At 35.3% G+C, this 13,250-nt stretch overlaps 1 protein-coding gene across 12 annotated transcripts in view; it reads left to right on the forward strand.

Moving 5' to 3' along the window:
• Nucleotides 1-13,250, forward strand: part of DST (dystonin) — a gene marked incomplete at both ends in the record, with an annotated part of 433,522 nt that overhangs the window by 284,536 nt on the left and 135,736 nt on the right. For 10 of the 12 annotated variants that reach the window (XM_084229023.1, XM_084229019.1, XM_084229024.1 and 7 more), the window contains 3 exons: nt 8,437-8,565; nt 10,883-10,971; nt 12,193-12,328. In XM_084229023.1, the coding sequence (XP_084085149.1) occupies nt 8,437-8,565; nt 10,883-10,971; nt 12,193-12,328 (354 nt within the window). Of the gene's footprint in view, nt 1-2,245; nt 4,979-5,515; nt 7,415-8,436; nt 8,566-10,882; nt 10,972-12,192; nt 12,329-13,250 lie in introns of those variants that run through there. The other 2 variants (XM_084229021.1, XM_084229022.1) reach the window with 1 other exon arrangement.

The following is a 13,250-nucleotide window of genomic DNA, read 5'->3' on the forward strand; positions in this document are numbered from 1 at the left end:
TGAAATTAATGTAATGTCTTATAAGAGATATGTAACTGAGTTTTCAGACTCAAGGCAGTTAATATTTTTAACACTTAGTCTGTGAAGATCCACAAGAGAAACTTTAGTTTACAAGTAGAATTTCCTATAATAAACAAAGTCAGAGAGGGATATGCATTAATTTCAAAAGATAATACCAAGCTAAAGAAATGTTAATAAAATATTTGTAATAGATATTAGATGAATAGAGATCATCTATTATGAGCTATACTTTTTAGCAAGATATATTACATATTAATTGCTAAGATTAAAGGCAATTTATCTTCTTAGGGATCATATAGAGAAAACTTGAGGAAGTTATTTTTATGCAAGTAAGTTTGAGATCTACCAGGAATCAAATCAGCAATGAGACTAAATTATTTAGAATAATTTTTCTAGTGTTTTCTGAAAAGTGAGAGTTACCTAGACACTGTGAGATTATTAAAATCACTTCAGGATACTGAGGGTTCAATAACAAATATTTTTTCCTGAGAGAATTTTCTTGCTTTTTATTTCAGAACATGATTTTAAAAAAGGCTGAAAGCCTCTTAGCACTAGCTAGTTTTTTTTTTTTTTAATTTATTTATTTATACAAGAACCAGGATACAGGCCAGATGTGTGGGAGGGCAAGAGGATTCACCAGAGACAGAGCAGGGAACAGAACAGTCAGACTGACGAAATATACTGCTGAGAGGAGCAGCAGGCCAGAAAGGAGAGGTCTGCTGCGCCATGTGGGACCCTCGCTGGCCGGCCGGGATCAAACCCATGCTGCAGAGGCTGCGGACAGCTTCACAGTGCAGTGCTCAACCGCCTGCGCCACCAGGGGAGGCCCAGAACTAGCTAAGTTTTAAAGGAGTTTTTATAAGGAAGACCCTTTTAGAAATCATCTTGAAATATCAAAAATTTAATATTTATGCAGATAAAATGCTTTTGCATCACTAAGAGTTGACACTGAAGAAAATAGAACACTAAGGATTTTAAACTGTGATAAGATTTTTTTAAATATGAATTCTTACTAAAAATCATATTTAACAAAAGAAACAACTGAAATTCTCATAAAAATGATTGGGAATCAAGAATTTAGAGGAAGTAAAGTAAGATATATGGCCTATAATACAGCTTTTTGAGATTCATCAAAATTTCTGCATGAAAAAAACCTTGTATCTATAATAATATCTCTATTCCTATTTAAATTATATCTGATCATGATAATTTGGAATTGATAATATGAAACAAACAACCATATGGTATTACTAAAAAGAAATTAAAGTCTAATTATGAACCAGCACTGATCATGTAGTTCTGTAGTTAACAAAAAGTGTATACTTCCCAGCTAAGATGAGTCTATCATCAATGAAACAAAAAATTAATTTTTTTTCTATATATTGGATCTGAATTCCTAAGTATATTTTTATATTTACCGAATATCTTTATGTTTATGAAGTAGCTAAAGGTACTTGTCAAGGTGGATTCATATGAGGCATGTCATTAACAACAACCAAATCTGTGAGTATATGAAGCACATCTTTTCTAAAACCCCAGGGACTTGTAGCTGCCTTTGCATTAGCAATTCTGATTATTATACATGTCATATATGATAGGTATAAATATTTGACTTTAGAAGCTATAAGTTTTTGTTCATTTTCTTTCTTTCCCATGTTAAATATTTTTTCCTGACTTTATTCTAGTTTTATAGTTTGTTTCTTTAACCATAAGATTGAGGGATATAAATATCATTTTTAAATTTCCACTGGGATAGATATTGGAAACTAAACTCTTTGAGGTCTTTCAATTCCCATACATGCTATGTTTTTCTCAGCTTGTTAGGAAAATTATTTAACCTCCCTATACCTTTATTTCCTTATCTGGGATCGTGCTATCTGTTTTAAAAGGTTCCTTCTTGCTATGAAGCTGTAAAGTACCAAGCTAACTTGTAAAACATAATTAATCCTGAGAGACCAAAAAAAAAAAAAAAAAAAGAAAGAGAATTCTTTGGTTTACAATACCTTTTGTGAAGGGTTTTGTCTTCTCCTGTTGCTGACTCTCTGAAGCTTCCTCTCTGGAGAAGGTGATGCTGGTGGTGGTTGTGGTGTTGGTGATAGTGCTTGTTCTGCATCAGGGTTCACTTGTTTTTGTAAGTACTTTTATGAGTAAGTACTTTTGTTTCAGTTTTTTTAAAGATAAATTTGGATAGAACAGGTTTGACACTTTTAAACATCTCTTGTAGATTAAAAAGTGTAAGGAAACTTCTGAACATGGGGCATATTCAGATCTGCTTCAGCGCCAGAAGGCAACAATGATTGAAAATAGTAAACTTACTGGAAAAATCAGTGAATTGGAGCATATGGTTATGGAACTAAAGAAACAAAAATCTCAAGTAGAGGAAGAACTTCCAAAGGTCAAAGAAGCTGCACAAAATGAATTGAGGAAGCAGCAGAGGAATGTAGAAGACATTGCTCTGCAGAAAATCAAGGCAGAAAGTGAAGCCAAGCAGTACCGCAGGGAACTTGAGACCATCGTGAGAGAGAAGGAGGCTGCAGAGCGGGAGCTGGAGAGGGTGAGGCAGCTCACATCAGAGGCCGAGGCCAAGAGAGCAGCTGTGGAACAAAACCTCCTAAATTTCCGGAATCAGTTAGAGGAAAATACTTTCACCAGAAGAACCCTGGAAGATCATCTTAAAAAAAAAGATTTAAGTCTTAATGACTTAGAGCAACAAAAAAATAAGTTGATGGATGAATTAAGAAGGAAGAGAGACAATGAAGAAGAACTCTTGAAGCTGATAAAGCAGATGGAAAAAGATCTAACATGTCAAAAGCAGATAGCAGAGAAACAGTTGAAAGAAAAACAGAGAATTGAATTGGAAGCAAAAAGAAAAATAACTGAAATTCAGTATTCCTGTAGAGAAAATGCATTGCCAGCTTCTGTGATCATACCTGCCATGTCATGTAGAGGAACAGATCTTCAGAAAGAGCTGGACAAACAAAAAGCAGAAGAACTCAAACAGCAGGTAGATGAGCTAATGGTTGCTAATAGAAAGGCTGAAAAGGACATGAGAGAACTGAAGTATGAACTTAATGCCCTCCAACTTGAAAAAACATCTTCTGAAGAAAAGGCTCGTTTGCTAAAAGAAAAACTAGATGAAACAAATAATACACTAAGATGCCTTAAGTTAGAATTGGAGAGAAAAGTTCAGGTAGAAGAAGGGTATTCTCAACAACTTAGAGAACTGGGTAGGCAATTGAACCAAACCACCAATAAAGCCGAAGAAGTCATGCAAGAAGCTAATGATCTCAAGAAAATAAAGCATAATTATGAAATAGAACTGGAATCTCTTCAGCAGGAGAAAGGGAAACTGCAAAGGGAAGTTGACAGGATCACTAGGACACATGCTGTAGCTGAGAGGAATATTCAGCATTTGAATTCACAAGTTAATTGTTTTCAGGATGAGAAGGAAATCTCTAAGGAAAGATTACAATTTTGTCAGAGGAAATCAGATCATCTAAAAGAACAATTTGAGAAAAGCCATGCACAGCTGCTTCAAAATATTAAAGCCGAAAAAGAAAATAATGATAAAATCCAAAAACTTAATGAAGAATTGGAGAAAAGTAATGAGTGCTCAGAAATGCTGAAACGAAGAGTAGATGAACTTACTAGGCAAAATAATGAAACCAAATTAACAATGCAGCGCATTCAGGCAGAATCGGCGAATGTGGTTTTAGAAAAGCAAGCTATCCAGCAAAGATGTGAAGCACTGAAAATCCAGGCAGATGGTTTTAAAGATCAGTTACGCAACACAAATGAACACTTGCATAAACAGACAAAAACAGAACAGGATTTCCATAGAAAAATTAAATGCTTAGAAGATGACCTGGCCAAAAGTCAAAATTTAGTAAGTGAATTTAAGCAAAAATGTGACCAGCAGAACATTATCATCCAGAATACTGAGAAAGAAGTTCGAAATCTGAATGCTGAGCTGAATGCTTCCAAAGAGGAAAAGCGATTGGGAGAGCAGAAAGTACAGCTACAACAAGCTCAGGTGCAAGAATTAAATAACAGGTTGAAAAAGGTACAAGATGAACTACACTTAAAGACTATTGAGGAACAGATGACCCACAGAAAGATGGTTCTGTTTCAGGAAGAAGCTGATAAATTCAAACATTCGGCAGAGGAGTTTCGAAAAAAGATGGAAAAATTAATGGATTCCAAAGTCATCACTGAAAATGATATCTCATGTATTAAGCTTGACTTTGCATCTCTTCAGCAAGAAAATTGTAGAGCTCAAGAGAATGCTAAGGTCTGTGAAACAAATATTCGAGAACTTGAAAGACAGCTTCGACAATATCGTGAGCAGATGCAACAAGGGCACAATGTGGAAGCAAATCATTACCAGAAGTGTCGGAAACTTGAGGATGAGCTGATAGCCCAGAAACGGGAAGTTGAAAACCTGAAGCAAAAAATGGATCAACAGGTAAAAGAACATGAGCATCAATTACATTTGCTCCAGTGTGAAATCCAAAAGAAGAACCCAGCCAATGACTGTACTTTCAAAGCAGATTTTGAGATGGCAGTGAAGGAGTGTCAACGCTCTGGAGACTTCTCTTCTAGGAATTTGGGGCAGCTCCACCCAACTACCAGGTGTTCTTTGTTTAGATGGACTAAAGAACCACAACAGTCAGAAGAAAAATGGCAGCACCGAGTTGTTGAACAAAAACCAAAGGAAGTCCAGTTCTGGCCATCAGGAACTCCACCTGAGAAAGAGAAAAATCAGCAGTGTTACTCTGAATATTTTTCTCAAACAAGCACTGAATTGCAGATAACTTTTGATGAGAAAAACCCTATTACAGGACTATCAGAACTAGAAAAGATGAGAGACCAAGCTCGGTACAGCTCCAGGCCACCTCTTACGTATCATGATGACAAATGTGAAATAGACCTGGTGAAGCTTTTGGCACCCTTAGAGGTATACTCTGGGTTCTGAAACCTTATGGGCTACCAAATGTCAGATTTCCTTTTTTGTCTCCTTTCTCTGCTAGGCTAACTTTTTAAGAATGATGTTGAATGTGATTGACTTTTTATGGTTCTGACAGAAATAGTGCCGTAACTTTTCTAGAGATTTACTTGAACCTGTACTGCAAATTACCAGTCTTTAATTCTTAAGTATTTGTGATTTAACACACAGATGTAATGTTTATATCTGTGGTATTCTGACAACGTAACTAGAGAAAACTAGAAAAAAAAAATAGAAAAACCAAGTAATTTCATTTCTGATGTATTCTGTGGACAAATTTCATCTCAGTTATTTTAAACTTACTATTTTGATATCTTCATTATCACTTAAATTACGAACTCTCTCCACTTATTACCTATTCCTGACTCCTCCTAGGTTTGAATTTTCTCTAATCTTTGTTATTCTAGGAATTATGTTTAGATTAAGAATGGGTAAAGTGACATTGTGTTCTTTAGGTGACTTTTAATGTCTTATAAATTCCTGTTACAGATAGCTAAGAACAAGCAGTATGATATACACACAGAAGTTACAACATTAAAACAAGAAAAGAACGCAGGCTCCAGTGCTGAAGAATGGATACTTAAAGGGTGCAGAACATCTGGTGGACTCAAGAGAGATTTTATAAAGAAAGACTTAGAGCCAGAGACTTTCCAGAACTTTGATGGTGATCATGCATGTACAGTTAGGGATGATGAATTTAAATTCCAAGGGCTCTGGCGCACGGTGACTGCCAGGCAGTTGGTCGAAGCCAAACTTCTGGACATGAAAACAATTGAGCAGCTGCGACTTGGTCTTAAGACTGTTGAAGAAGTTCAGAAAACTCTTAGCAAGTTTTTAACAAAAGCCACCTCAATTGCAGGGCTTTACCTAGAATCCACAAAAGAAAAGATTTCATTTGCCTCAGCAGCCAACAAAATCATAATAGACAAAATGATAGCTTTAGCATTTTTAGAAGCTCAGGCTGCAACAGGTTTTATAATCGATCCTATTTCAGGTCAGACATACTGTGTTGAAGATGCAATTCTCAAAGGACTTATTGATCCTGAATTCAGAATTAGACTCCTTGAGGCAGAGAAGGCAGCCTTGGGGTATTCATGTTCTTCTAAGAAATTGTCAGTGTTTCAAGCTATGGAAAATAGAATGCTTGACAGACAAAAAGGTAAACATATCTTGGAGGCTCAGATTGCCAGTGGGGGTGTCATTGACCCTGCAAGAGGCATTCGAGTTCCTCCAGAAATTGCCCTGCAGCAAGGGTTGTTAAATAATGCCATCCTACAATTTTTACATGAGCCATCGAGCAATGCAAGAGTTTTTCCTAATCCCAATAATAAGCAAGCTCTGTATTACTCAGAATTATTGCAGATGTGTGTATTTGATGTAGATTGCCAGTGCTTTCTCTTTCCATTTGGGGAGAGGAACATTTCCAATCTCAATGTAGCAAGAACTCATAGGATTTCTGTAGTAGATATTAAAACAGGAGCAGAACTGACTGCATATGAGGCTTTCCAGAGAAACCTAATTGAAAAAAGTACTTACCTAGAACTTTCAGGGCAACAGTATCAGTGGAAGGAAGCCACATTTTTTGAATCCTATGGGCACCCTTCTTATATGTTGACCGATAGTAAAACAGGATTACAGTTCAATATTAATGAAGCCATAGAGCAGGGAACAGTTGACAAAACCTTGGTCAAAAAGTATCAGGAAGGCCTTATCACACTTACAGAACTTGCAGACTCTCTGCTGAGCCGGATAGCTCCCAAGAAGGATTTGCATAGTCCTATTGTAGGGTATTGGCTGACTACTAGTGGGGAAAGGATGTCTGTCCTGAAGGCCTCCCGTAGAAATTTGGTTGATCGGATTACTGCTCTCAGATGCCTAGAAGCCCAAGTTAGTACAGGGGGAATAATTGATCCTCTTACTGGCAAAAAGTACCGGGTGGCAGAAGCCCTGCATAGAGGCCTAGTTGATGAGGGGTTTGCTCAGCAGCTGCGACAGTGTGAATTAGTAATCACAGGGATCAACCATCCAGTAACTAACAAAATGATGTCAGTGGTGGAAGCTGTGAATGCAAATATCATAAGTAAGGAAATGGCAATCCGATGTTTGGAATTTCAGCATTTGACAGGGGGCTTGATAGAGCCACAGGTTCACTCCAGGTTGTCAATAGAAGAGGCTCTTCAAGTAGGTATTATAGATGTCTTCATTGCTACAAAACTCAAAGATCAAAAGTCATATTCCAGAAACATAACATGTCCCCAAACACAAAGAAAGTTGACATATAAAGAAGCCTTAGAAAAAGCTGATTTTGATTTCTACACAGGACTTAAACTCTTAGAAGTATCTGAACCCTTGATGACAGGAATTTCTAGTCTCTACTATTCTTCATAAAAGGACATGTTTAAATAACTTTGCACAGGTGTGTGGCACTGTGATCTGTCCAGATCGTGATGGTGTTAGTTTAATATACATTCTAATAATTGTGTCATGTGGTCTACACACTGTTCATTTCTCAAGAGTTAGAAGTAGCTGACAGCTAAGAAGAGGGAATAATTTTTAAATTGAAAAACAGCAAAACTTACTGCTTTTAAAAATGGTTCCATTTATCTTTGAGATTAGTTTTTTTTAATGTTGCCCACACTAAATTAAAAGTATTTTACCTATGGGATGAACTTGATGAACACCAACAAGTTCACAGCATCCTTTCTTCAGGACTCCATCACCCAATAGCTCCAACCTAATGTTAGGATTCCCATTTATTAAATGATCCATTACATTTACTTCAACAAGCATTGTGGACTCAAAGAGAAAAATGTAAATGCCTCCCACATCCATAAAGCTTTAGTGTTTCAGATGGCGTTGAACAATGAAAAAGTTTTAATTCTTCTGTACGTAGTAACCTTCTGTACATATCGAATGTTTATCATAATCTATTTCTAGTTAAGACTGTAATTAAAAGCATGGATGGGTTTTATATTGGAGTAGGGGGAAAGATTGTTGTTCATTCTATGTGTTTTTCATATGGATATAGGTGTTTTCTATTAGCTTTCCATTGTCTGATACTTTTCTGTCAAGACATTTGTGATTGTAATGCTAACGCAAAGGCAGCAATTCAAAAATCTTCTAGTGCTTCATGAATAAAATTGACTGTTTTTATTTGTCATATTGATAGACCAGCTGGGAGGTTAGACTAATCATGAAAAAATGTTTGTTACAGCATCCTTTGATACTATAAACATTTTTTAGTACATCTATGTGACATGATAAACAAGGTCAAGTAAATGAATAAAGTATCTCTAACCTGTGTGTGATGGAAAACATTTTTATACCCTTGCTTTCTGTGAAGTGTTAGTTTAATAACTTGGTCATTTACTGGAATACATCTTTTTTTTTTAATCATTCACACCTGTCAGAAATCACTGGAAGAAGAAAAGAAAGAGCTTGTTGAAAAAGCCAAAGAATTACAGAAATGGGTGTCAAATGTCAGCAAGACCCTGAAAGATGGAGAGAAGGCTGAAAAACCTTCCTTCTCTAAGCAAAAGGTATTCACCGAGGTTCAAGTTAATATGAATAATAGTGAGTAGTGAGCTGACACAGTCCATATAAAAAAATTCTTTACCCTAAATTTTTCCATATTTATAAGCCGTTATAGTGAGTCAGAGAGGTTAAGTAAGTTTGTTAAGGAATCACAGTAAGTGGTAGAAGAAGGTGTCTTTGACTCCAAAGGCTGGACTATATGTGTTAGTGTTAGTAAATGAATATATTGTGATGCTTTTCCTAATAGTTCTATCTGACTCTTAATTGTGATGATGAGAATAGTTGAAGAGCAGAGTCTTCTTGTGTTGTGCCTGGAGTAAATCCTTGCATTCCATATCACCAACATAGTCTCATTCTTAACAAAAAAATACAATTTCTGTTGTTAGCATTTTAGAGAATTGAATTTAGTTGCATTTCTGTGAATCTTTACTATTTCATAAAGAAATATTCTCCGATCACTGGAAATTCTAGATTCTTCACCCAAGTAAATTAATTTTTTTTATTGAAGTAGCATTAGTTTATAATATTGTAGAGGTTTCTGATGCACATCATTATAAATCAATATCTGTATATGCTACATTTTGTTTACCTTTAAAAGTCTCAATTCCATCTTTCCCAAAATGAATTCTTTTGTGGGTTGTCTTCTGTACCCCAACCTTTTGGCATTAATTCTATAGCTGCAGCTCATGTGGTGTTAGTGTTCCAGGTGTCTGTGGAACTGCCCCAGTTGAGACTTTTAGGACACAGATCATTAAGGCGTATTCTAGAACTGTTCCTGCTGGTGAGAACTTTGGGAATGCTGCTATGTTTTTTTAAATAAACTTAGGTTAAACAATTTTTCTTGAATACTTTTCCTACACTGCTCTCCTGCCCTTTTCTGACCTTTGGAAATTATAGGGTCTAACATTTGGTATGCTAATTTTAGCATACTTTCTAGTTCTCCATCAGTTCTCTTACTTGTAGCTGAAACAACCATTGTTGACATAATTAAATGGAGGAAACATTGATGTCTTGTCTAATTCTGCCTATGACATGAGGAAAATCTACCTATCTAGGGTTTGCCCTTGGAGTTTATAGACTTAAGTCAATACTGGAACCATTATTCACTTGAAGCTGTGCAAACTCATAATCTTTCAAGCTGTATTTCCTATAATATGGATGAAATAAGACCTTGGAAAGTAATTACATTTGGTGCTTTCAACCTCAATATTTCAAAAAATTCAAAATATTTTCTTCCTTTTCTCCTTTAACCCCCCTCACCAACATTAGGAAAATAAGTAAAATAGGAACATAAACCTTAGTAAGAATTTCTTAGGAAAAAAAAAATTATTTTGAGAAATGTGAATTAATAAACCTTCAGTATTTTCTAATTTTGTAGTTTTATATTCTCTAAAGTATTACCAGATCAACTTTAGATCAAATAGACAAAGTAGATTCTTTAAAAATGCAGATCATGATTTAAATTATAAATATCTAATACTTCATGGTCTCAGAGGAAACTTAAGTTAATTTGTTGTAGATAATAAATGTGTCTTTCAAAAATCAGCATGACCTCACAATTATCTATAGCTGTGAAAAATAGACTTTAAATTGATTCTTAACTGGAATACTTAGGGAGAACATATATCTTTTCATTGGCCAAATATATTCTATTTCTGCTCATTTAACAAAAAGGTAATTTCTCAAATTATTCAGAAGTGATACACTGAAAGACTAGGAGAAACTACAAACACTTGCTTTTCTTCCAACAAATTCAGTTTTATTCCTGATTGTCACAGGGTTTTGCAAATGAGAGTCTTAGCTTTAGAAATTATTTAATCTTGAATTACAGACCAATAGATTAATATTTTCACTACTGTGTTTTCAAAAGGAACTTTGTACCTAGGAGCTTAGGGGAAGAAAGATACTTTTTGCAATGGTGTTCTGACTTCATGAACTTTTTGCATACTATGTACACAAGGAGGGCATTGGGCTGGTGTTAATCCTCTGGCCAACGGGCATTTATGACCTTTATTCATGGTTGAAATGGGTTAAATGTATAATGTATAATGCTACAGTATTTCTCTCTGAGAATGAGGGCATAATGGTTAGAAAGAGTGGCTCTCCTTAATCTTGCATTCTAAATAAAGTACTATCCTTTTCCAGGCCTTATAAAATTATATGGAGTCAGTTATTCATTCATTTGTGTCAATCAGAAAGCTGTTAATTAGGTCAACAGCCAATGACATCATTTAGATCTTGATTTAAACTTAGTTGTTAAAATTTACTGTTGTCGAATCATTGTGAGAGGGAGCGCTTGACTGTGTTTTCTCTACCTTGCAGATTTCCAATGAGGAGATATCAACCAAGAAGGAACAGTTATCCGAAGCACTTCAAACCTTGCAGCTATTTTTGGCAAAACATGGAGACAAGTATGTTGGTTTTCACTAGTTCTTTTATTCATGGTAGGGTTGTTTTCTTAAACATGTTCAGCAAAGCAGAAGATAGTAAATTTTGGTTGTGATTTTAAAATTGGAATGGTGCAAGGGGTTAAGACACAACCTATAAAGCTATCCTCAGCCACTACAGCACGAATATGATCCCAGGCCAGGGAGCAACCCACATGGTGCAGCAGACCTCTCCTGACTCACCCGCTGCTCCCCTTAGCAATATATTTCAGTCAATCTGCCTGTTCTGTTCCCCACTCTATCTCTGGTGAATTCTCTCACCACCCATGCCTCTGGCCTGTACCTCAGTTCTTCTATGCATAAATAAATAAATCTTTTAAAAAAATGGAATGGATCACAAATTTACTTAATAACATAATAATGAAAACTATAAACTTACCAACTTAATTGTCACTTTTGGTCTTTTCCAAAGCCCTAAAATATAAGAGTTATCCCCATAAATTGCTGATAAGTAAATAGACACAGAGAGGTTAAGGATTAATAGCTGGTGAGTAATGAAGACTCTAAGTGAAGTCTTAATTCTAAGACTCACCTTTCTGGAAATATGTGTGAATATTTTCTTAGCTAAAACCGTGGCAAACTGACTTCTCATATTTTGGTTCTGTTGTTTGTAACAAGCCACTTAACTATATTTTAGCTAATGTCTCAGGGAACGAAACTACCCTTTTCTTAAATCCTTTTTGACTGCATTCTAGGATTATTTCAAAATGACTTTGTTTTGTGCCTTAGACAACCAGATAAATTTCTTGTAAAATTTCGTCTTTATTCATCATCCAGCATGCAAAGGTTTCATTTTGGGTGATGGTATCTTATTGTTCCCTTTCTATGTTGGGAGTAACAATGGGATCTTTCCCTCTGTCAGTTAACAGCAGTTGCTGTTTTCAAAACTTGTACATGCTAGAGTGGTGCTGACTGATATGTTAGTTTGCACCCTTTCCTTAAGTCCCTTTTTTAGGGAAGCAGAGGATTCCTAGACAATTTTAGGGCCATCCTTAATTTTCACATATAGTTGTTAAAAGACTTGAGCAATCTGTATGTCAGGTTATATTTTATCTTACGAACTTATGTGTTCATTTTATGAACTTTTGCATAGTTATTTCAAAAAGTACTCTAATCAACAAGCCTTGTATGTCACCTTCATTATTTGAAGACTTGAATTACTCTTTTACTTCTTGGTTATTTTAGAATGACAGATGAAGACAGAAATGAATTGGAAAAACAAGTGAAAACTCTTCAAGAAAGTTATAATTTATTCTGTAGTCAATCTCTGAAACAACTACAAGAGTCACAAACCTTAGGAGATGTAAGGGTAGAGGAGAAGGTAATATTATTTATTTAAAACATGAAGATGTTTCAAGACTTAGTTTTAATGCATGATTGTAAAATACATGTCAGTGATAAAGAAATGACCTTGAATTGTGTCCATGGAAAAAAGTGGATGGAGTGTATTGAAGTATTGGAGAATTTCAGTGTTTATTAAATGCAGTCTTACACTTGCTGTCATCAATTTCTGTGACATCTTAATCTCTGCCTTGCATGGTAAAAGAAAAGAATCATTCATTTTTCTAACTCACCTCTTTAAAAGCCATTCTTCTACTGCTATATCAGTTATATAAGATCTCATGTTACAAAAGAGTCTATGGGTCATCTCTAAAGGTGACATTAGAGTTTTAAGGGACTTGTTTGATTTTTCAGTGATGTCCCTGAGTTTAAGTAATACTAGCCTATGTTACAGTGAAGATGCCATGGCATCTTCTTAAAAATTAGCAGAATCACCTAAAATTTAAAAATCACTTGAAATGAAAAAATCTTTAAGCTTTTGACAATTGATAATACATATTCATAATATTGGATATTCAACAAAGTATTTGGCATTCAAAGAGTTATCTCCTTGTTCAGTTCCCTTACTCCCTGGAAGAATTTATATACAATTTGTTGCATTTAGGGGGTATATAACAATTTCTTGGTTCCATAATTTTTTTTTTACTATCTGAAGAAGTCTGTATGCTGTAAACATCAATAGCATGGGGTTTGATACTCTCTTTCATGTCGGTAGACTAATCTCACCCAGTTGCAGGAAGCATGACTTGCCTTCTAGGTATGTGTTCCTTTTTCTCACTATCATCATTGACTCTGTTGTGTCCTCACTAACCTTGTTAATGTACACAATATTAAGTTTTCAATTCACAGATGCATGTTGTTTTCAAAGCTTTTATCACATCCTGTGCTGTTGAATAGATCAC

Source organism: Talpa europaea (genome assembly GCF_964194135.1).
Source record: "Talpa europaea genome assembly, chromosome: 2".
NCBI lineage: Eukaryota > Metazoa > Chordata > Mammalia > Eulipotyphla > Talpidae > Talpa > Talpa europaea.